The sequence below is a fragment of the Epinephelus fuscoguttatus genome, linkage group LG6 (genome assembly GCF_011397635.1).
Source record: "Epinephelus fuscoguttatus linkage group LG6, E.fuscoguttatus.final_Chr_v1".
NCBI lineage: Eukaryota > Metazoa > Chordata > Actinopteri > Perciformes > Serranidae > Epinephelus > Epinephelus fuscoguttatus.
Genome location: NC_064757.1, coordinates 10,628,824 through 10,652,194, shown reverse-complemented (window position 1 = coordinate 10,652,194; position 23,371 = coordinate 10,628,824). Strand labels below are relative to the sequence as shown.

Below are 23,371 nucleotides of genomic sequence, written 5' to 3'. Positions count from 1 at the left end.
CATTTTTTGAAAATGAAGATTTAAGGAGGTACGTTACCTTCTAACAGATTGAAATGAAACTTTTCATTGCACACCCTTGCCAAAAACCACAGACACAGTGGTGTCTCACAGCAGGGTCTGATAACACTGAAAGCTGCGTCAAGTTAGTTACACCAGAATAAGACCCGAGATTATGCGATTGTGCAAAAATAAAAGCGTCATTTATGTGAAAATAATCAGATCACCAAACTGGATTTAACACGTGGTGAAACTGTTGATGTAAATTGAAATTACATGCAAGAAGCATTATTACAGTTGTCACGGAGGGCACAGGTATAAATCAGGTGATGGGCATCCGTCCAAGGTTTTTGTTTTTTGGTATAACTGCAGAGTATCTTCTATATTTCTACACTCACATTAAGTGGTGCCATGAAATGAATGAGTTTGTCAAAAGAAAGATTGGTTTGTAATACATGATTTTCGCAAACCGTTCTTACAGTGAAACTGCCCGGTCTTATTTTGAAAAGCACAACCGGAAACTATTAATGCGGCTAGCCTCGTCTGCTAAGAAAACGCTGTTTTTAAAGGGAAACCAAGGTTGTTGAGGTCTGTGGTGGGCATAGCGGGTTGAAGGTAGGTGTACACTCTTTTATGTGTCCTGACTGTTTCGTTGGCGTCGGTGTTCTTTTTCCCCAAACCGCCTCTTATTTAGCAGCCCATCGCTTAGGTTAGCGGAAATCAAGATGCGAGCAAGTGTCAAGTCAAGACAACTCGTAAAGTGCAAGCTAACTGGCTAGCTAGGTTGAAGCTAACAAGGCTAACGGTACCTTTTCCCGGTTCACGAGAGCAGGCTGCCGAACTCCGTGATGTTGCTCCGTTCGTGTGGTTGCTGTAGTCCACTGTGAATGAGTGGATAAATATAATTCAGTGTGTATTAAAGTACATTGTCACAGTTTCATCGAGTCTCACAAGTGCAGTGGCGAATATTTCCTCTGAATGTCTGCGGGGGTTGGGGGTGTCATTATGGCCCCCCTTTCCTATGATTTACTCAGCATCATGCTTTAAGCTGCTCCTGAGAGGCTAGTTAAGAACACTGAATGAAATGTAAAAAAAAAAAAAAGTGTACTATCTGAACCATCTTACATTTGCAACCTGATTGTTAACTTTAAACCAGGTTTTTATCATTTGATCTGCTGTTCTTTATAAAATGTTAAACATTTTGTGTGTTTGTGCTGGGGCTGAACAATATATCGTTATCGTATCTATACTGAGATATGAACATGCAAGATATTAATATCCCAAAAGGCAACGATATTGACGATATAATTTCCCCATGAGTTTCACCAGCTTGACCTGCATGTACAGCTCAGCCAATCACAAACAGCTGCTGCTAGCAACTTGCAAGTACACGCAACACATTTGCGACTAAAAATAGTTTTGTTCGAGCAAAATAAATCATTCAGCATGCTGTGTGAGTACAGATTTCAACCTGCAGCAGAAACGAAAGGCGAAACCTACCGGTTGTGAGTTGAATGGGGGTCACAGACGGGAATACGGCGGAGTGCTATGGCCGCCGCAAGATAATGTGGTTTACCGGCGTTTCGCTGTACGTGAAGAGCCTGGTGACGCGAGGCTATCGGCGACCGAGAAACCCGGCTCCAGGTGAATAAGTTGGTGTCATGACTGCCCAGTAGTACCTGAACAGCCGAGCTGTGGCGGCACACAGGTATGTGACGTGTCAGAGGCAAAATGAGCCGTTCACATTTCCACAAACCTCACCGCACTTTAGGGACTGTTCTTTACTTGTCAGTGGAGGAGGGTGGCTGGTTGATTTTTATTTATTTTATTTCAATCCCCCCTATGTTAATCACTTATTGATCTTGTTTTTGAAGTATGAATAATTCAGTAAGTAATTTATTCCATTGAAATATCATTGATGTATTATAGAAAAGTGATGCATCTTTTTATAAATGATAAAAGGCACATCTGCCTCATTTTTGCTGTGGTATTGTGATACTTTCACTGGTATCGTACCATGGGTCCCAATTTTGGTACCGTGACAACACTACCAAGTACTGTATGAACAGTGCCTCGCAATAAAAGACACAGCAGGGACATCTGGGGCCTCCTGTGTCAAGCTCAAGCAAGGTCGGATTGCCGATGCATTCAGTAGCATAATGCCATACCAATCAACGTCCAGCAGGCACAAAGACATTACAAACACTATAACGTACCATATTGCTACATATGTATATGTATATATGTATTCAGTCACTAAAAAGGGCTTCCAGAAAATGGTTTGGACTTGTGTTTTTTTTTGTTTTTTTTTAATAAAGAATGCTTAGTTTTCACTGAACACATAGTTGTATCGTATTGGTATCGAGATATCGGGCATAAATATCGATATGAAATTTTCTCCATATCGTTCAGCCCTAGTTTGTGCATGGTTGTCACGAAGTGAGTTACCACACATCTCTTTTTATGCACATTTTCAACTTGTGCATTAAAAGACAGGGTTTTTGTGGATCAGTTTCAAATGGCATTGAATTAATTTATATTAAAATAAAGCCTTCACTGGTATTAAACGTCTTAAATTAACCTTTCTGATGTTTCACTGTGAAATCCCTAAATAATAAGGATCCACTGTCTGCTAGCTAGCTGTCACTGTACCCTGGACAACAAGGGAAAGTGCAAATTCAATGAAAATTGGGCATTTATCCAAGATTTTGCGGCATGACCGAAATCAATCCAAGGCAATGCATAAGAGGCTTGGTGTATTTTATGCAAAATTTTTTTAAGTTTTATGTTACAATAAACATTTGGGTGAAATGGTCCCTATCTTCCAGTAATTGATATTAGGTCATGTTTTTACTTCAGTTTTGTTAATTGTAAAATTGGTTTTAGATTTCATCCCAAGTGACTGTTAAAAGTCTAATGTCTAACCCTGGAAAAAAATCTTAAAATAATCCAAGAAATAATAATAAATCAGGCTTAGGAGTGCCTTGATTAAATATAAATGTGACATGCCAAATTATTCTGTTTGAAGCCAATAAAGAACTAAATGTCATTTAAAAGATGAGTGATATGGATGATTGTTTTTTTTCCTTTCAAAATCACATATTGTATAAAGTACTTTAGTCCAGTCTTACCTGGGTATGGTCACCTGCAGTCTGAGTGGGCGGAAGTTTGCTGCATAGATAAGCCTCTCGGAATGAGCCACCCCCTGAAGTCCTGCCCAACCACCTCCGCTTGTGTAGCAGTTTTCAACCGTTTTCAACACGTCCTTTACTAACTTTTGTGGTGTTTGATCTTGCAGGGATGTAGCCATTTTTCTGCCATGGTTCGCGTCCTGTAGGCGATATTTTTGTGGGCGTGTTACTAGGAATGGGTACCGAGTTCGGTACTTTTATTGGTACCGACCGAATTCGGCCGGTAATTCCGAGTATCGATTCACGTAAAATCAAACGGTACCACATTTCGGTACCTGAACGCATCCTAGGGACTTCGAGAGTGGAGGAGTGACGTTTTCACTGCCTATTGTGAACGCAGCATTGTACGCACGAGAGCGTGATCACATCAGTGGCAGCTATCAGCAAAGCAGCATAGCTGAGAGAAAGAGGTTGAAGATGTGGTTCCATATCTCAAAGTTTGATGTAGACTACGCTCGCTGCAATATTTGCGACACAAGGCCAGCTACAGAAATACCTCAAACCTGAGGAAGCACCTGGTCAAGCACAAGGTGTTTTTAAAGGCTGACGACTCCACAGTATTTGTTAGCCTGAAAGTTAAGGCTTCTTCTCCCGGCGTTAGCACACCTGCAGCTAGCGGCTCGTCGTCATCTGCAGCCAGCATCGGGGCAGAAGACGTGGGATTAACATTCGATGATGACGACGGTGATTAAGCAGGGCATCAGATACATTGGTTCCAGGTAATTAATAAGCTTAGTGTTTAAGATGATTGGGCTTTGTTCTGGTCATTCTAACGTTAGCTTCGCATTTTAATTTGCCTTAGTTATTATCAGCTCGGTTCCTCGTATTCTCTAAATTTAACGTTACACTCCCCCACACATATTTTTCCCAGAGGGGAAAGAGGAGGAATAGGAGGTAGTAGGAGTGGGTTCATTTTGTGCAGTAAAAAGAACTGCTGCATAGTCGATTATATAGGCTACCTTTTGATATTATGTTACAGTGTTAGATGTTGTTTTATCCTGTTTGATATTGAGAAATAAATGTTAGTTTTGACAAAAAAAAAAAAATTCTAAATGAAATATCCTTTATTACCACACATACATGCAAAAAAAGTACCGAAAACAGGTACCATTGCGTACCGGTATCGATTCCCAGGTACCGGGTATCGGTACCGTATCGGTTCAAATGTGAAAGATACCCATCCCTACGTGTTACACCAAAACCCAGCAATATTTTTGCAAGTGCACCGTTGCTGTGGCACTGCCCAGAACGATTGTGATTGGTTGAAAGAAATACAAGCAGCTGGGGCGTTTTATTTCTCCAATCTTAAAGTGAGAATCGGTCCAGCCAGACCTTTATTTTCTGAGAAAGGTCTGGTGAGCAAGACTAGGTCACCTGTAGTATAAAAATACATGCAAACAAAACAATGTACATCATAGCCCACGTTTTTATACTATAATAAGATTATAAAGTGAGTATATGGAGAACTGGAAAATGTCTGGCTCTAGTAACCCCCCATGGTAGTATCCAAACAGCAATTCACAAGCTACCTCTTTTGCTTGGTGTGGGTTAACAATGTCAGATGATTGGCTGTTTTCCTATGTGTGTGCCCTGAAGGCTGCATGTTTTTATAGTTGCCTTTATGTGTTCTCCTGCTGTGATTTGCAAGCTTCACTATCTGGTGTGAACACTGTAAAACAACTCGGACTTGGAGTGAGTATTCCAGGCTTTGCTCAGAGTGCCATATGTGACAGCACTTCAGAGGCCTTTGCAGGCACTCTACTGCTGACTGTATATATTCAGAAGAGGGAACAACTACCATGTACACCAAACCATATGAGGAAACTGCTCACTTGAATGTTACATGTGCAGGAGAGCACATGGATGTATGAAACAAAACTGCATGTGAACATGTCAGAATATGCAGATCTTGTCTGGGTGTTTGTATATGGAATGACCTGAGAAAAAAAGAACAAAATTTAAATATAGGATTCAAACTGGAAACACAGCTCACAGGACAAAATGTACTAACAATGTAACACTGCTGACCTGAGTAAAAGGTGTTATATGGGTTAGCTGGGAATAAGCCTGTCCAAAATTGGCAAATTTTATAAATAAATGGGTTTCTTTTCTAACACGCTGTTACCTTAATGATGAACCAAAAACAAGAAGAGAAATTGAATACCAACTAACTGCTGGACAGTTTTTGTTGTTGTTGTTGTTGTTGTTTTTGTTTTGTTTTTTGTTGAATGCAAGAGTCAGATGTTTTATTTTAGAAAGAAAACCATGGTCCCCACAACAACCTGTAAAAATCCTGTCAAATATTGTACCTAAAAGATTGGGTGGAGCAGACAACAGAAGATTGACAAGTGTTTGGCTTGCAGTATACACTTAACAAGTGTGATCAACAAAAGCTGGAAAATTGCTGTCAAATTTAATGTTTAGAGCTAATGTCCATACACTCACTGTGACTCAAGGTCTTTTTGTTTAATGATGTCCATGCAGATGGAGGAGCTTGTGTAGCAGATGGGAGTGGTTACTGGGGTGGGTGAGCAGGGGTGTCGGCATTCTGTCTGCAACCTTAATCTTTAACCACATCAACTTCTCCCCTTTTAAAACCAACATATGCACCTGGTGACCTGAAAAAACAATTACCTCTAATGGTTCAGTAGGTGGAAATGGAAATAAGTCATGTGGTTTTTAACTATTTAATTTGAAAGTGTGATGGGGGAAAACTGCCTTAAAATGTCGACAAGGTTCTCTTACTTTAGTTGCAAGCCCACTACATATGCCAAACTGGGAGGTCTCACTGTACACTATGAGAGAGTATCTAAACTAAGCACAAAAAGTAAGGAAATTGGTGTTTGGTAGATTATTTTTTTTGTTGTAACAATGCTTCTTAGCAATGAATCTTATACCGTTGGAAAGCCTGTTAATTTCCCTTTTAAATGTTGCCACATTTGTAAGGAACATGCATTTGTGGGATGAGCAGCAGAGCTGAGTATGTGGGTTGCGCCCATGAAGAATTTGCCAAACAGTTTTTTTGTTTTTTTTGTTTTTTTTTTTTTGCTTTTGCCTGATTGGCACCTGATTGTCAGCGCCTATGAGCATGGGCCCTGCTACAGTGGTCAGTTGGTGTCTGCTCCAAGAATCGGCATGCCACGCTTGACTGATCTGGATAGGGCAACTTCAAGCTGGTGTTCTGCAAGACCAAGTTGCGGCTTTATTTCGAGTGAGCTTAAGTACCATCTGCAAACTGAAGGCCAAGTTCCATATAACAGGGGATGTCAGAGACAGGCCGTGGAGTGGGCGTCCCAAGCACTTAGGAACCGTAGGCAGTCTTCTATTCTATTTGCAGTCAAGGTTTGCAGGACGATATGGCCAACGGCTCTCTGCCCAGACAATCCAGAACAGACTGCACGCAGCCAAACTCAGGTCTCATAGGGCAGCCAGGAGGCCTGCCGTGACTGCATTTCACCTCAGGCCTGTTTGCGCTGGTGTCGGCAACACATGCACTGGAACCTGAACGTGTGGGGGAACATTATGTTCAGCGATGAGTCCAGATTTGGCAAATTCTTCATGGGCGCAACCCACATATTCAGCTCTGCTGCTCATCCCACAAATGCATGTTCCTTACAAATGATGCACCATTTAAAAGGGAAATAAGCAGGCTTTTCAATGGTATAAGATTTATTGCGAAGAAGCATTGTTACAACAAGGAAATAATGTACAAAACACAAATTTCCTTACTTTTTGTGCTTAGTTTACATTACAATATCAGATACATTGACAAATAATTTTTCTAATATTTCAGTTTTCCTCATTTCTTACATGTGTATACAGTAACTCCTAACCTCCATAGAAGCATGAACATTATGTTTATGTTAACAAAGTCTATAGGGCTGCAACTATCACTTTATCTGTTATTATTTTTCTGAATTGATTAGTCATTTGGTCTATAAAAAGGAAATGGTGAAAAATGTCCATCACAAATTCCTAAGGTGATCTGACAAAGTGACTGATTACTATTACTGATTGAAAAACAGATTTAGAAAATCTTTAACAGTAGGGTTTGGAAAAAAAAAACTAAGTTCTGAAAATCTAAAAGGGTTTTTTTTTTTAAAAAAAAAAAGCAAAACACAAATCACAGCATCACTAATTAGAAAGAGGGCAAAGGTTAATGCTGCACAGGCCTAAAATGGCTGTCAAGTCCATACTCACATAAGACTTATTATAAAATGCACATCAAAAGACCATTACAGAATTATAAACACTGCCTTATTTGCAAGTTTAACCTTTCTTTGAGTTCAAGAGCTCCTTTTCATTTGTATTAGTTCAAGACGAGTTCATCTTGTTCACTGTATATTCCCTCAGAGCAAAAGGCACACTTGTGACTGTACACCATGTAAAATGATACGTGTTGTCTCACACTTCCCTCCACCACAGAGCTGACCTTGGCTGAGTCCTCATTCTCAAAAGGGTACACTTTGCCCCGACAGTACCTTTCACAGCTTCATGTTGCTGTTGATTTCACTTCAAGAGGTGCTAGTCTTTCTGTCTCACAGTACTTAAGAAAAAAGTCACCATAAAACAGGGTAGCAAAAGCAAATCTATTGCATATTTGTGGACCATTTTGTTCAGAGCATGTGTGAGCCTTCTAAACTATTTACAGTAAAGGCCAGTTTTTGTTTTCAGGCATTCATAATCAAAGAGTAAGAGTTTCTCTTCATAAAACACATTCCAGTCATGTTTAAACGGTGAGGGGAGAAGCATTACCCAGGAAGATTCCTTTTGAGATTATTTCTCATCCTGCTCCTGTTGGAAGATATTACGCCAAACTCCCTTTAAGAACACTGATATATTTATAATTTCTGAGGTGTCCACAAAAACACATAACACTAAAAAAAAGTAGTAGTCATATGTTATTCAGCTTTAATATTATCCATAAAAAAAAAAATTTCTTTATAGACGTTACGTTGAATTTTGTCTCCTCAACTTGCCACCAGCCTCCATTGGTCAGCTGCGCTATTTCAGAATGAGGAGACCATGGAAATGAGAGGCTAGCTGTTTCAAAAATTAAGATTTCTCACTAAAATAAGTGATGGTTGGTGGATTAGAAACACTGAATTAAACACAGACCCTTGTTACTCCACAGTTCCACATGTTTCACCTCCTTTTCCACAGTCCAAGAAAACCAAGACATTTTCACATTTTCACCCCTCCATATTTTCTCTTCCCAGTTTCTGTCTTTTTGTTTGGTGATGGAGAGAACGCACCTATTGGTTATTGACAGTGTTCATGTCTCAAAATTTCATCATGTGCATGAGCCAAGACTAAAACTTAGAATAAAGTTAAACATGTTTTATTTTATCGGAACATTAAGATGAGAAAAAGACTGAATTGTGACAGGTCAGACTAAGTTTTATAACCACCTGACACCAAACCCCAGCTCCAGCAAAACTCTTGTGATTTTATTCCGACATCCGACAAGTTTGTCTGTGACAGTGAAATAGCTTGAGAAGTTGTTTGTTGTATAGTCGGCACCTGTTCAATTATTTGCATTCTTTTATTAGATAAATTTTCAGTTTGGACTACGATCTTATGAGAAGAGATTTACAGTGATGTGAAAATGTTCGTAGGTGTGCAACATACAGACCGCAACTAGTTACTTCCTGTCAAACATGTGCATGTCAACATGTCTGTCAACTGTAGTCATCATTGCTGTGTCAAAGGTACAGAAGACGTGATGCAGTTGCTCTTTGTTGCTTCTTGTTCTTTGAAGTCAGCTTTGTATGACAAGGCAAGAGACCCAAATGCAATACAGCTGCAATGTTGCATTTTGAGTGACATACAACTGCACAGTAGGCAACTACTGAATGAAAGAAAATAAGGCACACTGAATGGAAATATAAATTCACAAAATGGTAAACTTTAAAAAGTAACTACTGGAGGGTAATTTACATCACAGATTTATTATTACAATATATTAAGTCAAATTCTTTCTCTCTTTCAGGTTGCTGCAGGCTGCAGAGCCCTGTGGAGCAGAAGAGCTGTGCCATTCCCCCTTTTTTCCTCTCATGTCCCCCCCTGTGTGTTTCCCTGTGTGTTAGTGACCCCGTTCCCCCACCCGTCCCCCACCTGATCCCTCCTGTCGTGTTGCCACTCCAGCCCGAAGCCCCCCTCTCACCCCATGCTTGGGACAAAGCCAGCTCACTACCAGCCCAATGACTGCCTGGATCGTCCTGCCTGTCAGCCTGTCTGCCTTCTCCATCACAGGAATATGGATAGTGTGAGTTACAGTAACACTTGATGATATCACAAATGCTGTCTCATTGACATCATAATGTATTCACATTATCAGGTACACAGAAGGGAAAGTGGGTACAGATTTATTGGGTTGTGTAAATGGGCATCTCAAGCTATTTACATATATATCAGCACTGTCAGTTAATATTTGAGTATATTCACAGGTTCCAGTGAGTATCCTTTCCTGCTGAATGACCCCTTTTCTCATGCCCACTATAATCTTCTTTCTTGATAATAGTCCAGTGTACGTCAGCAGGGACTAGAGCACAGTGTTTGACATTTGCCACCTCTTGCTGTAATTTATAGGTATGCCATGGCTGTGATGAATCACCATGTGTGTCCTGTGGAAAACTGGTGAGTGATTACTCTTTTGATCTGAGGAAATGGGCATAATATTCCACATCATTATATTTCTTTTAAATTGGTCAGATTCCACAGCTACCAGTAGCAAATGAACTGAACTCATTGTGTCACTGCTCCAGGTCTTACAATGTAACATGCACAGAGGAGCTGCCCCGACCCGGCTTCCCCAAGACATGCTGCACCATCCAGGACATCCCCCTCATCAGGTCGGCTATTCTACCTCTCCTCCTCCTCTCTTTGTTTCTGCAGAATACAAAAGCAGTTTTGTGGCAGCAAAAGCCCCGAGGCATGAATTAGCACCTTGTTATGTTGTGGCTCTGTGACAGTCATTAACCCACGCTTTGTATAAACTGCATTAGTTTAATCTGCAAATAAGCCTCTAACCACGGGCAAGCACAAAAGAGCTCTTGTAAAAAGGCATCATGAGACTGGCAGGATTTTTTTCAGAGTATATAGAGGAAAGGCCTAATCTCAGATTCAGTTGTACTTTTAAATATGATATCAGAGCCAGTTGTTTTTATGTTCTTGAATTTGTACGTGTAATATACACATGTGTAATCATTATCACCTTATTCCTGTTCATTTTGACTGTACATAGCTGTCTCTCTTAGAAATACTGAGATGGTAAAGGGACTGGCCTTGCATACAGTGATATACGTAGGTGCAGCTATTCTCCTGCCTTTAATAATGAGAGCTGTTTTGTCTCCATGTGCTGCAGTAAATGTGGTTCCTACCCTCCTGAAAGCTGCCTGTTCAGCTTGATCGGCAACGTCGGAGCCTTTATGGGTAAGGCCTCGTCCTAACTGAATTTAAAACCATACTTACACACACACACACACACACACACACACACACACACACACACACACACAGACATAGGGTGTGTGCAAAACCTATGAAAGGAATAGTATGACATTTTGCAAATATGCCAATAACTTCTTTGCACATGACATCATGCATCAGTGTGCTGTTCAGATGGAGGGCGGGAAACTGGAGGCAAAGACTACCACCACTGCACAAATGCCTGTGATCTGTGCTGTCTGCGGCTGTTTCAAAACCTGTCAAATTGGGAAAAGGCAAAGGTCAACATAAGACCTAGTAGGTAGAAAATAGTAGCTACAGTTAGCTAATGTTACCTTCTTCCGTTAGCCTGACTGCGGTACATCCATGAACAGAGTTGAAATATCAAAGACACTTACACTGGCACATTTACTCACCCTGCCAAAAACGAGGCAGTGCTCGTCTCAGTCGTGGACCCAACCGCACACAAATTGGGTATATCTCCCTAGACTCTTACACCTTCATCAGCTCACCATGTAACGTTAGTAACAATAATAATGTTAGGAGGTCTGGAGAATGAGGTAGTTTTAAAAGCAAAGGCTGTGTCCAAATCGGTCAAGTTGTGTTCATTTTGTATGGATCACATCCAACACGAGTTTCAATTTCCTGAAAATATCTGCTGTCTTCAGGTTTATCTAAACCTTTTATTAGTCACATTCCTTTATTTCCAAGTCATGCACTATGTGGATTTATCACTTCCTGTCCTTCATCTGAATTTTACATGTCATAATAGTCACACCAGTGATTGCAAACATGCTGTTCAGTTTTTTGCCAAGAGTTAGATAAGAAGATTAAATCCACTCTTGTGTCTTTATGGTAAACATGAAGTTACTGGCAGGATATGGTCAGTTTAGCATAGCATAAACATTCGATATAGCTAGCCAGGTGCTGTTTTTCCTGAGGGTGCCTTCAAAGCTTAGGTATAAATAAAGATGTGGTTTTACTGGGGGTTATGTGCTTGACTATTTCCTTGCCAGTGGCAATGACTTTTCAGAGACTTGATGTCTGAGTTTGCCAAGTGACCAGCGGTGACTCCAGGAAGTCTCAGCACATAACTCGTAAAACAACAACTTGTTATTTTCCCTTTTTGCACAAACAAGACAATGTGTCAATTAGTGAGCTTTGGAGCTCGTCATACAGAAAACCAGGCTAGATTCAGTCATTGTGTCAAGCTAACTTCATATTCAGTGTACAGACACACAAGGGTGGGTATTGATCTTCTCATTAACTCTCAGCAAGAAAGACAATAAGCATATTTCCCAAAATGTGGAATTAGTCCATTAAAATGATCTCCCTGTGTACAATCCCTTGACCCTCCCCCAAAAAAACTAATGATGTCAAAGAGTATTTTTTTTTAATTTAGGTATCAGTTAAATATTCTTTAATATTTATTCTATGATGTAGTAAAATGTCAGTTCTCCACAAATATTGGGTGATGTACTGTAAAATTATGAAATACTGATTGTTCAATACACAATGATGCAAATTGGCAATCTGCGATTTACACCAAGTACACTAAATAAGACTGCTGCCATCTGCGCAACAAGAGTAATGAATGAGTATAGCCGAGGTGAAAAGTGTTTGACAGCCATCTCATCTGTCCATTATGTGTGTTATATCAATCCTCCGTGGTGCCCACAGATGTCGGCCACTAGCCTCCAAGAGATATGGAGGGGCTTGAAATAGCCTGTGCTCTCTAATCAATAATGAATGCGGCTTTCCTTCCACTTCCCCCCTCTGTCCTTTCCCCTACATGTACCCTCCATGGCCTTCCTTCTTTGCTCCTCCTCCACCCTGTCTGGTGTCATCACCACTCAGCTCTGCCCTAATTTTCACCCTCTGCCTTGAATTGCTCTCCTGCTGTTTTCACTATCAATCTGTTTCTCCTAATTTTCCAGTTTTTCCATCTTTCATGTTTTATTGCGTTTTTGTTTTTTCAACATTTAATTTCAGTCTGTTCTCAGCTCCCTCCTCTCTCACTTTGTTTCTCACTAGTGTAAACCCTGCCAGGATGCTTTAGTTTTGACCTTTGACTTCCTCACTGTTGTAGATCGGTGTTTTACTACCTTTGTTGGTAGCACTGTAACAGACAGCAAGCTGCAGGCTTATAGTTTTCATACACTGATGATGCTAGGCCTGCCAAGAAGAGTATCCCCTCGTGCAACCAGAGATGTCAATTACTTACAGAATGCATCCTCTCTGAGACAGCAGTAAAAACAAATCAATCTAGCATCTAGCAAAACGGTGCAGTCACTTGACAGTCCAACAGCTGTAGGTAAAACTATGAACAAGCAAGAGCATCAAGTTTAAACAAGCATTTTAGATTCTGACAAAGTGTGTATAATACCTTCTAATTCCTGAGTTCCCCAGTCAGCTCGAGAACAGAAAAGAGCCCATTTGTTTTCCATTCCAGTACTTAACTGAATTAACTATACCACAATGTTTTAATTTCCACTAACCCACAGATTCATATCAAACGGCTTCTCCTGATGCATTGTGCTGTGTTTTTTTCTATTTGTGTAATGATGCACTGTAAATGTGTATGTCCTCCTCTGTGTCCTGCAGTGGTGATGGTGTGCCTTCTGCGCTACGCCCAGGTGATAGAACACAGCCACCGATGTTGGGTCAACACCAGCGCTCTGGTGTCCGGCTGCACCAATGCTGTGGGCCTGGTTATGGTGGGCAACTTCCAGGTAAACACGAACACACTTAATTCAAAATTTGGTGACCTTTTGCTTCTATTTTTTGCCCTCAGATGAGTTGATACTGCTGACTGTGCGGTTCTGTTTGTCAGGTTGATCACGCCAAATCTCTACACTATGTGGGTGCCGGTGTGGCATTTCCAGCAGGGCTGCTGTTTGTATGCCTGCAGTGTGTGCTCACCTACCGGGTGGCTGTGACCGCCCTCGACTACTGGATGGCCCATTTTAGAGTGGCTCTGGCACTGGGAGCCATGGTTTCCCTCGTCCTCAGTATCCTTTACTTACTAGTGGGACGTTCCACTTGTTGTGCAGATACAGTAGGTGTTGTATTTAAACACAATTTTTCACATGTGTTTCCGTGTGTGTATTTTGAGTTATTTTAAGTACATCATTTAATCACAAGACAACATGACATAGCTTACTGGTTGCCAGCAGAAATACTTTTCGACTGGAAGACACACAGTCCTGATAGTTGTTAGCTTGCCATCCTCTGGCAACGAGCCACAAAGTCTGTTGTTTTGTAGTTTTACCCTCCAACAACTTCACCCTCCACTCTGTAGATCCACCAGCAGAAACCAAGCTATCCACCCTCAGCAGCACACTGGCAGAATTATGGAGTTTATGGAGTTTATTTGTCGCAAGAAAAATCACTTGGTTTTGTTTTTATTGGGGGCTACTAATTTTAGGGCTAATAAATGTTCTTATGTATGTTAACAGGTGTAAATTACTTAAAAAAAATATTCTGAATATTTTTTTTACATTCCAAAAATGATAAAGTGGTCTTAAAATGACAATATCGTCTATCACAATTATTTCTGGGACATTATGTTGTCCTACAAAAGTAGTTTAGGTCAACCAGTTGGAGGGACCTGATATTGTTGGTCCTTGCACACTGGAATGACTCATTGGGCTAAGCCACTGTTATTGGTTATAACCTGATTTTTCTTCATATCAAAAATTATGTGGTGTAGTTCCTGGTTGCTGTCTTCTCTGTTGCTCCACCTTGTTAGTTAACCCTGTCATGGCTCTACCTTGTCATTTTGAGATCAGTGCACTTAGGTGGTGGCATACCGATAAAACATTGGAGAGACCTCTTGTTTTATTTTCCTTTTGGCTTCACTAGCCTTGAGACACTCAGTTAAGATGATTGTCCCTCAACTTTGAGACAGAACAGTAAAGCCAAGATAACATCTGTCTGGGCTCAGTTTCATCGGTCTTTCCGTCGGCTCTTGTCTAACAACTGGGATGCCGATTGCATCACTTCGTATGGTGGCCTCTTTTCCCTGCCTGCCTCTCGGTGACATGCAGGAGGACTGTTTTTTCTCCAATACTCATTATTGTCACCTTTATTCCTTTGAAAAGGGATGAGACCCAGGTTAACGGAAATGATCTGATAAATAATAAGTCTATCTGAGGTTAAGATTCTGCATTCACTGACTCGTATTTGATTTTTAAATCCATCTGAGCTGCAAAGCCAATTTTACTTTAACCCTAATGATGTAATGAATTCACATTTGGCCCCCTGAGGTTAAGCTGCTTGTCATATTTCTCATCTCATTATATCATGGATTTGGCTTGGGCTCTTTCCTGTGCCTCTGTGGATTCAGTGAAATAGGAGAATGAGTTTTATTTGTTTTGTTATTTTGTTTTGATGTTTGTCCTCCTTAACTCGCCCTCCTTCCAGGCGGCATCTTCTTCATCCATGAGAGTTTCATTTTGCAGCACACTGCCGCCATCTGTGAGTGGGTCTTCACCGTGGACATCTTGGTCTTCTACGGCACCTTCACCTACGAGTTTGGCACCGTCACCAGCGAGACCATGATGGCAGGCCTGCAGCAGAGCCATCACCACGGCTCAGGGGTTATCATGGGCCCCAGGGCGCGGAGCTCAACAATGGGCGGGGCGACTAAGGGCCTCAAGTCCCCTGGGGGCAGCAGCACGTCCACACATCTCAACTGTACCCCTGAGAGCATAGCTATGTTGTAGCTCTGCATCGCTGCCCAAAGGTCTAACATGTCACTGCAGAGGTGTTTGATGGGCTCCCATAGGAAGGCAAGGTGACAGAGGTAGCCGATGGAGGAAGAGAGAAGGTCCTGATATCTTTAACCATTGAACCAACACCAGGTTATCCCATCTTTAATGCTGTACTCCCCCAATGTTGGTGCAAGCCACTACAGTCAAATGTACTGTAGTGATGATGAGTGGAGGCTGAATGTGTGGAGCCAGTCTGAGTACTGGAACCATGAATGTTATCCAAGATGGCTGTTGATTTGGGCACTTGTTCACAGGAGTCGGTTGTTTTCTAATGACACTTTTTTCTTTCCTTTTTTTAACTGTGCACCACTGGTGCACCCACAAAGTTATTATCCCCCTGCCCAGACACTCCTTCATGAACTACCCAGTGCTTTGCGTGGCCCACCTGTTTTGGCCTTTTGCTTATCTCTGCACGGCACACTTTTTGAATGAGAGAATAACAATTTTCGTTTGAGTTTTGAATTTGCGTAGTAAGTAGAAAATATTGAATGTTTGAGAAGTGAATAAATAACAGTTATGTATGTTTTACAGGCTTTAAGCATACAGCCTTTTTAAATCAATCGAGCATAAATTATCCATCAAACAATTGGCAAAAATCATTTATTTCACTGACAGTTTTATTTGGTTGCACAGATGATTTTGACTGCAAATTTTGATGGTATTTTTGAATAATTTTACAAACTATATGCGTATCTTGAGCCACTATCATTCTTAAGATTGTTTTTTATGTCATTGGTATGCGAGTGCAGCATGGCTGTGAAAGAAAGCTCTGCTGTGTTGTAACTAGGACCATCACAGTCACTTTTAACTGAGAATCTCTGTAGTCGTCTCCCTTGATGTCATTCCGTTATTTTCCCACGTTGCATAATCTGATATTTCTTTTGTAACTTTTACATTTCATGCCACCTTTTGTTTCTGTCATGCCTGGTGCAATAATTGCCATCAATCATTTGATAATTTACACTCCGCTGGAGTGAATAATGCCTTTTTCAGTATGTTGGAGTCGATCACAGGGCTTTTTCTCTCTCTTTTTTTTTTTTTTTAAGCAACACCACAACATTTTAAGTGACCTACATCTCATGGTAAAATAGATGTGTAAAGGTAAAACTGTAGTCTGACTAATGCATTTACAGAATAATTCTTGCTCTCACACTGTTTTGATTCCAGGCTGGACCCTTGGAAGCCTTATTTGAGTTTTCAGAACAGGTTTTCTGTTAAATATGAAATGATGTTACAGGGAAAGTTTTGTTAACTGAGAGATGAATTTGATGCTTGTGTGCCATAAACCTCATAGCGTCACAGTGGCGTCAATATAGTGTTATAAACAGACAGTACCATACAGGTTGTAGACTGGAAGGAACGTGTGTCATTGAGGTTATTGTATGATTTCCTGTTGCCACTTTCTCAAAGTGAATTATCTTAACACCAGACTGCCACAAACTACCACTCCTCCAACTAAAGCTGACTAATGCCACACAGTTTAGGTTATACAAGTTTTTAGTTAAGTGAGCGAACTATTTCTCTGTGAGCCAGCTGAGAAGTATGTTTCATAACACACAGTATTCTGCCCTCTGCGTAGTGTTGAAACATTTTTGACTGTCTAACCACTGGATGCCAGCAATACACATTTTTTAAAAGGTCACATCACCTACCTCTTATCTTTTGTGGGTTTGATGTTCTGAGGCAAAAGCTAGAGTTCCACCATATTTTCCATCTCACAACGGTTTGAGGTCGAGCAAAGTATTTAATATTATGCTGGCTCAGCAATCCACAGCTCGATCCACAAAACCCTAACAAGTGTCAGCATTTGACAGGACAGTGGATCTGCTGTTTTACGAGCTGCGTAATCAAGTCAGGTCAGTTTTCTTTATTTTTGTGCAAATTATTTAAGTTCCCATTCTTTTTGGGACTGCAGCAATCCTGTGTTGTTCTGCAAATCTCGCCAAAAAAGACTGGAATCCACTGGAGTTTTGACTGGTATTCTGTGTGTCCGCAGGAGGTGTATGAATTGGTATGAGTGCACTGTTTTAGCCTTATCCCTCATGCTGTGCCAGGGGAACATGTTCAGATTTTCTTTTTTCTTTTTTTTTTTAATCTTGTGTTCAGCTGTAGCCTATTTCACCAAACTGTAACTATGTCACACTGTGTGACTACAAATGGCAGCTTGTATGAGCCCTCACACCAGGGTTGGATTTATTCTGTAACAGCGTTTATTCCATAATACCATCTTCCACACGCCAAAATTTAAAGGTGGATTTTACTATTTTTTCCTTTTTCTGTCAAAATGTACACACCAGTAACTGTCAAATGATATATTTGTTGGTGGGAGAATCCTATATTACTAAAGGCTGCCTGACCTGTACATGTCTTGAACTCTTGCAACAGCAACCCAGAAACAGTGTCTATAAAAATGTATTAGTCAGATTTCCTCGTTTTGAAAAATATGTAAAAGAATGGTAATGGAGTCCGAGAAATCCCCAGAACAAGTTTAAAAACACAGATTATTTTGTTTCCTTTTATAAATTATGTAAATATGTATGATTTGTCTATCATTTAGGTATTTTCATTTGACAGAGATTTATATTCAAATATGAAATAAAAATGATAAATTATTAGATGTTTTGCACGGGTTGTTCTTGCTGTTGTCTTTGTAAACATTGTCAGTAAGTTGCTGCCCAACACAGAGGACAATGACGTATTCATGCAGTACTTATGTAGACCATGTGGAATAGTTTTACTACTATGCTAAAACTATGGTTAATAGTCAGAGTGGTTGCTTTTATTTAAAAATGTCTTTATTTGCAAGCAAAAATAGAAACAACTTTTGGCAGAGCAGATGTCAAAGAATGGCTTCTACTGAACAAATTCAAGCCCCATTATCATACGGTGGAATATTTCAGTTAAATAAATTAAAAAAAACTTCTCCTTTGGGTATTCTAGAAGAGGTAGGGAAATTACTTCCACAAAGAAGGTTATGCTTTTGGTTTGGTTTATTTGTATGTCAACAGGCTTGACTTAACTTAGTGGAAAGGTGTTGCATAGGCCAAAAAAGAACCCATTATAATTTGGAGCAGATTCAAAATCACTTCCTTCTGCACAGCGATATAGGGACGGGTGTAGTTCTTATATAGTTCCTACGTAAAACTGCTCACAACAAGGTCTGTGGATTATATTGAGTAACCAGGTCATGTTTTCTGGAAAGAGACATTGCTGTTGAGTTTTTCAAATATGTTTTGGTGCTTTGATCACCACATGCTGAATGCCATATAGTTCTGTAATAATGGAGAAAAGGCAGCCGAGATCTCCAACTCTTGACAACTCATGTAAAAACAATGTACATGAGAGAGATAGTCTGTGACACATACCATGTCCCTCCTCCTCCCCCTGCATCTAATGGCATTTGCTAGACTCTACTGTGGCTCACCAAAAACCACAAATAAGAGCTGAGGAACCTCTAACGCAGCTGTCAATTGTTTCAGTCACGACTCGTGATCTAAGGTCAAACTGTCAAACTAGGCAGCGCTGATCAAATATGAATCAAGATTCTGTCACTGCATTGCCTGTTTCTCACCTCAAATCTTTTCAGTAAACATATTTTAGTGACTGGCTGTAAAATGAGAAAGTTTGCTCTATTCAGTGGACAGTGCTTTACAGCGGTTAGACTGTCTCCAACATGGCAGCTGGGCCACAATCTTTCTAAAAAATTAAGAGCAAGTTAGATCATGGGTGCGGTCAGAGCAAGTAGAGGGGGCCCCTGGTTCACATTCATTTCGATGCCTCACATCAGCACAGCAAACTTTTGGACTGGACTTTCTTTTATTGTTGATTTTCTTCAACTATAATTAGTCTACTGTGGTACTACTATATATTTTACTTTAGGCTACTGTATAACCACACTATAGGTAGCTTAAACTGTATTGTATTATCTAAAAAGACACCAAAAATTAACCAAATTTATTTTATTAAGACAATTCAACATTTTTCAGTCAATCTGTGTTGGAATATAAAAGACCAGTAAACTTCTCCATGCACATCCGTAAGCTATTTATTGCTGCTTCACAACACCAGTGTGGGACAGGCGAAAACAGATAACCCATTCTTCTCAGTGTGTTCATATTTAGAGAAAAAAAATATTCGTGCCAACCAAATATGCAGCACAACTGGAGCCCTGAAGGAAAAACAAAACACAGCTTTCCTTAACACGCTGTGCAAAGTGAACATGCTCTGTAGACCTACTTAAAATCAACAGAAAGAATTAAGGAGAAATATTTTGTGTTTTCACATTCACAAGCTGCCAAACAGACATGTATCAAAGTACATCTGAAGAACAGAGATGATTTGTCTAACCTGTTTTCTGCCCTACTGTTGGTTTAAACTCACAACCAAGCTGAGCAGTGTCAGCAGGTCCAAGTATGTGTGTTAAGACATGAGCACCAACGGCAAACTGAGTTTTTCCCAGATTATTGCTGTGGTTTGAAAGCAGTCTAAATCAACATGTGATGTAGAAGCATCAAAATCAACCCAGACCATACTGGTTATGTTACTGCTTGTTCCTCTGTCCAGGCCTGTGGAGAGGAGATGCAACATCATGGGACAAGTTAAAGGGGAACTCCAAACAATTGTACACATGAAGGTCAGTTTACTCAGCATGAGTAGTACGACTCACAAAAATAATGTCTTCTGTGGCTCTAGATGAGCTTTGTCCAGTTTGTCCTTTGGCTTGGAGACCACACATTTACAGAGAGCCTGTGTTACACTGATGGCAAGGTGTGAAAGACAGGCAGGAAGGGTCTAACATTATGCATAATGAGAAATGTAGGATCCAGCATCTTTGGAGTTCGACCTATACTAGAAATTATAGATCGAGATGATTTGACCTCTGTTGCTTCAACTTTGACATTTCTTCTTTCACTATGTCTTTAATTATTATGCAGAATTGATGTGAGTGTACACTATTGATACTACACTGCTGGAGTGCACTTTCAAAATTCTCTCAGATTTAAACAATATTGTGTAAAAACAGTCCTTGATTAAAGCATGTTCATATCTTTAAATTATTCATATTAATTAGACAAAAACAACTCAACAGATGTCTTTTTTATATTTAAAGCTCATTGATTTTATATTTAGAAAAAGGAATGAAGACACTGAACTAAAATGTTTCAGGCCTACTGTCCAAAGCATAGCAACCTTAGAATATATTCGTCCTAACAAGTAAGAAAAGAGCATTTATCCAACTTAAAGATCAGCATTATTTAATGTTCCTATGTCTTATGATGCGTTCAAGCCATGTCAAATGAATGGAAGGAACAGGAAAATCCTCTGTTACTGTTATTATTGTGTTGCATATTTGTAATATTGGGTTTTATTTAGATGGAGCTGCCTGTGATGGTGGCTTTGCAGCCATTTTGCTAACAATTTCCTGTAGCTCTGTAGCTTTGTTTTGTCAATTTGGAGATATTGTAGATGTCACTGATGTTTCTAACTCTTAACTACAAATATGAGGCAGACACGGGCATGATTTTCCATCCTCATGCTTGAAATTACATTCTGTATGACATGGCATGAACACAGCATAGTGCACATTTGTAAAATTTATAATGTCAAATTTAGTACAATGTCACTGTGCCACAAACTTGCACCACAGCATGTCATGTGTACATGGATCCATGTAGGTCTTCCAGCCTGTGCTCTCTCTGTCTTCTTCTCTCCTGCAGGACAGAAAACACTATTCAGCCAGGCAGAGACTGATATCATATTGACAGCACAGCTAGGACATAAGGATTGTACCATCCCAAGCATGTTTACACACTCACCTTGTCTTTTTTAAACTCCTCATACTCTGGATTGTCGGTCGGTAATTCAAGTCGGCAGAGTGGACAGGAGTTAGTCTGTATTTGCAAACATACAAAAGATTTAAAAGGAGTTCTAAATAGCCACTCAAAGTTTTCCATTACATGTCCGATGTACAATGAAATTCTGAATTATTAATTTGTCAGCTTTACCTTGCCCAGCCAGGGCAGTATACATCCTGAGTGGAAAAGGTGTTTGCAGGGCATTTCTCGAACCGTCTCTTGTTCCTCGAACTCCAGCAAACACACGGGACACTTGAGACCTTTGTCTGTGAAAACAAACAGTTAGACTAAATCACTCCCCACTTTCTCTGAGCCTGTCTGTAAGCATGATCTCTCCATCTGCCATCGTCACTTTCTTCCTCTACATTTGTTTGATGTCACTAAAAAAATGACTGATCATGAATATAAATGTAAAACACAATTAATTCTACCAGAGTTGATGTCTGTCACCTGCTTGCTCTGGAGAAATGATGACCACGGTAAGGGTCTGAACAGCAGTTTTGGCAGCTGGAGGAGGAAGACGCTGGTCCCAGTCTGACAAGTCAAACGCCCCTGAGTCAAGTAAGTCCAAGCCCTGCATTAAAGACCTACACACAAAGACCAATAGTCAATCACAACACTGTACACTCGTGATCAACGTAACGCAATGAAAGGGGAACATCACCTAAACTAAGAATTCCGATGTTCCGTGGTCTGGGAAAGTTCAATCAATATTTGTGAACATGAGGTTCCCTCTCTCAAAGCCAGAAACCAAACAAAACAATCTCAAACTTGTGATGTCATAGGGTATAGTCTGGAGCTGCTCCACAGACAATGAATGAGAGCCTGACTTGTGGACCTACAGAGTGTGTGTTTTCTTTTTTATACCCAAATGAGCTTTATTTGATTGTAGTGTTTTCAGTTCTGAAACAGAAAATGTACCCATATACAGAGATTCTTCCCCTGGCTGCTCTCAGTGTCATCTTCAACATCTTTACCAAGTCATTGTCTATGGAGCAGCTCCAACTTTACACCCTGTGACATCACAAATTTGAGTAGTTTCCCTTTAATGTGTCTGAAGTGTGTTTAGCCTCACCTGGCCAATTCAAGAAGTGCATTCTGGCGATACTGTTCCTCAGGGTTGGTGGGCTCACAGTCGTGTTCATCAAAGTAAGATGCCATCTTGGTCCTACCAACGTTTGTGCCCTTTTAGCATTAAGATACCTGGGAGATACATGGATGCTGAATGTTCATTCTCATTTTTCAAAAACCCCTTTAATTTAGGGCTGGGCGATAGAGAGAAAATCAAATATCCCAATACTTTTTTACCAAACCACTTAATATGGATATTGCAACGATACTGTAGTGATTTATCCCCGAAATATTTACACACTGAGATTTTCGACAAACAGTAAGTGAGAGAAGGCAAATAACAGAGCAGCTATAACAGCCTGATAAGTTCAGAAAATTACATGACGTTACTTTAAAACCAGACAACACTTACAATTTAACGATGTCCAACATCTAAGACGACATCTAGTCTCCTATCACGATATCCATATAATATCAATAATTTGCCCAGTTCATTAAGTGATTAATAAATAACCATCACTTGACACCAGAGCACTGTAACTACTTTTATTTGACTGTCAGGACTGACTCTTCAATTCAACAAACACACATTATTAACAACAGTGTTCATTAAATGAAAAATGCAATTGTTTTTGCTTTATTCCCCAAAAACATTTTTCAACTGAAAAAGTTCCTCAAATGATTGATAAACTTAACGTTTATATGCCGAATGGTAAACAATCTCAAATTAATGAAAACCAACATGTAACATATCTTTATATGAGGTTATTTAATGAGTTTTGTATTATTGTTATTGTGTTATTATAATTGTAATAACAGAGGCTCGGCTCCTGTTACGGTCTGACGTTAGCATAATGGTTCTTCCGCTCGTACAAAAACACATAACGAGCTGTAGAAAATAATACAGTGTTGACAAATTCTTCACCAGACTTCAGAAATTAGCTTGACTTACCTGAAATGTTAGCAACGATAAATAAACATGTCATTCTTCCGAGTATGATGACTTAACCACGTGGTACTCTGCCCAATCACA

The 23,371-nt window shown here is 40.0% G+C and overlaps 2 protein-coding genes across 2 annotated transcripts; one reads left to right on the top strand and one right to left on the bottom strand.

Annotated features, from left to right (window-relative positions):
- The first annotated feature begins 535 nt into the window (after positions 1-535).
- Positions 536-18,027, top strand: LOC125890575 (transmembrane protein 150A-like). The gene is made up of 8 exons (XM_049579276.1): positions 536-612; positions 9,181-9,456; positions 9,780-9,827; positions 9,956-10,042; positions 10,555-10,622; positions 13,242-13,369; positions 13,471-13,648; positions 15,063-18,027. The coding sequence occupies exons 2-8, from the start codon at positions 9,392-9,394 to the stop codon at positions 15,362-15,364; spliced, it is 876 nt and encodes a 291-aa protein (XP_049435233.1). The 5' UTR covers positions 536-612; positions 9,181-9,391; the 3' UTR covers positions 15,365-18,027.
- Positions 18,028-19,356: 1,329 nt separating this feature from the next.
- rnf181 (ring finger protein 181) lies at positions 19,357-23,353 on the bottom strand. Its single transcript, XM_049579421.1, has 6 exons — positions 23,291-23,353; positions 22,343-22,470; positions 21,718-21,854; positions 21,418-21,533; positions 21,229-21,303; positions 19,357-21,123 (listed from the first exon to the last, which is right to left on the bottom strand). Exons 2-6 carry the CDS (start codon positions 22,426-22,428, stop codon positions 21,064-21,066), a joined length of 474 nt encoding a protein of 157 aa, XP_049435378.1. The 5' UTR covers positions 22,429-22,470; positions 23,291-23,353; the 3' UTR covers positions 19,357-21,063.
- Between the last annotated feature and the right edge of the window lie 18 nt (positions 23,354-23,371).

Bases quoted from the DNA above. Each gene is read 5' to 3' on its own strand.
- LOC125890575 (XM_049579276.1), top strand. From the start codon at position 9,392: ATGACTGCCTGGATCGTCCTGCCTGTCAGCCTGTCTGCCTTCTCCATC. The intron at 9,457-9,779 runs GTGAGTTACAGT...TGTAATTTATAG, and splicing joins ATCACAGGAATATGGATAGT to GTATGCCATGGCTGTGATGA. The intron at 10,623-13,241 runs GTAAGGCCTCGT...TGTGTCCTGCAG, and splicing joins CAACGTCGGAGCCTTTATGG to TGGTGATGGTGTGCCTTCTG.
- rnf181 (XM_049579421.1), bottom strand. From the start codon at position 22,428: ATGGCATCTTACTTTGATGAACACGACTGTGAGCCCACCAACCCTGAG. The intron at 21,304-21,417 runs GTAAAGCTGACA...TTGCAAATACAG, and splicing joins TACTGCCCTGGCTGGGCAAG to ACTAACTCCTGTCCACTCTG. The intron at 21,124-21,228 runs GTGAGTGTGTAA...TCTGTCCTGCAG, and splicing joins AGGAGTTTAAAAAAGACAAG to GAGAGAAGAAGACAGAGAGA.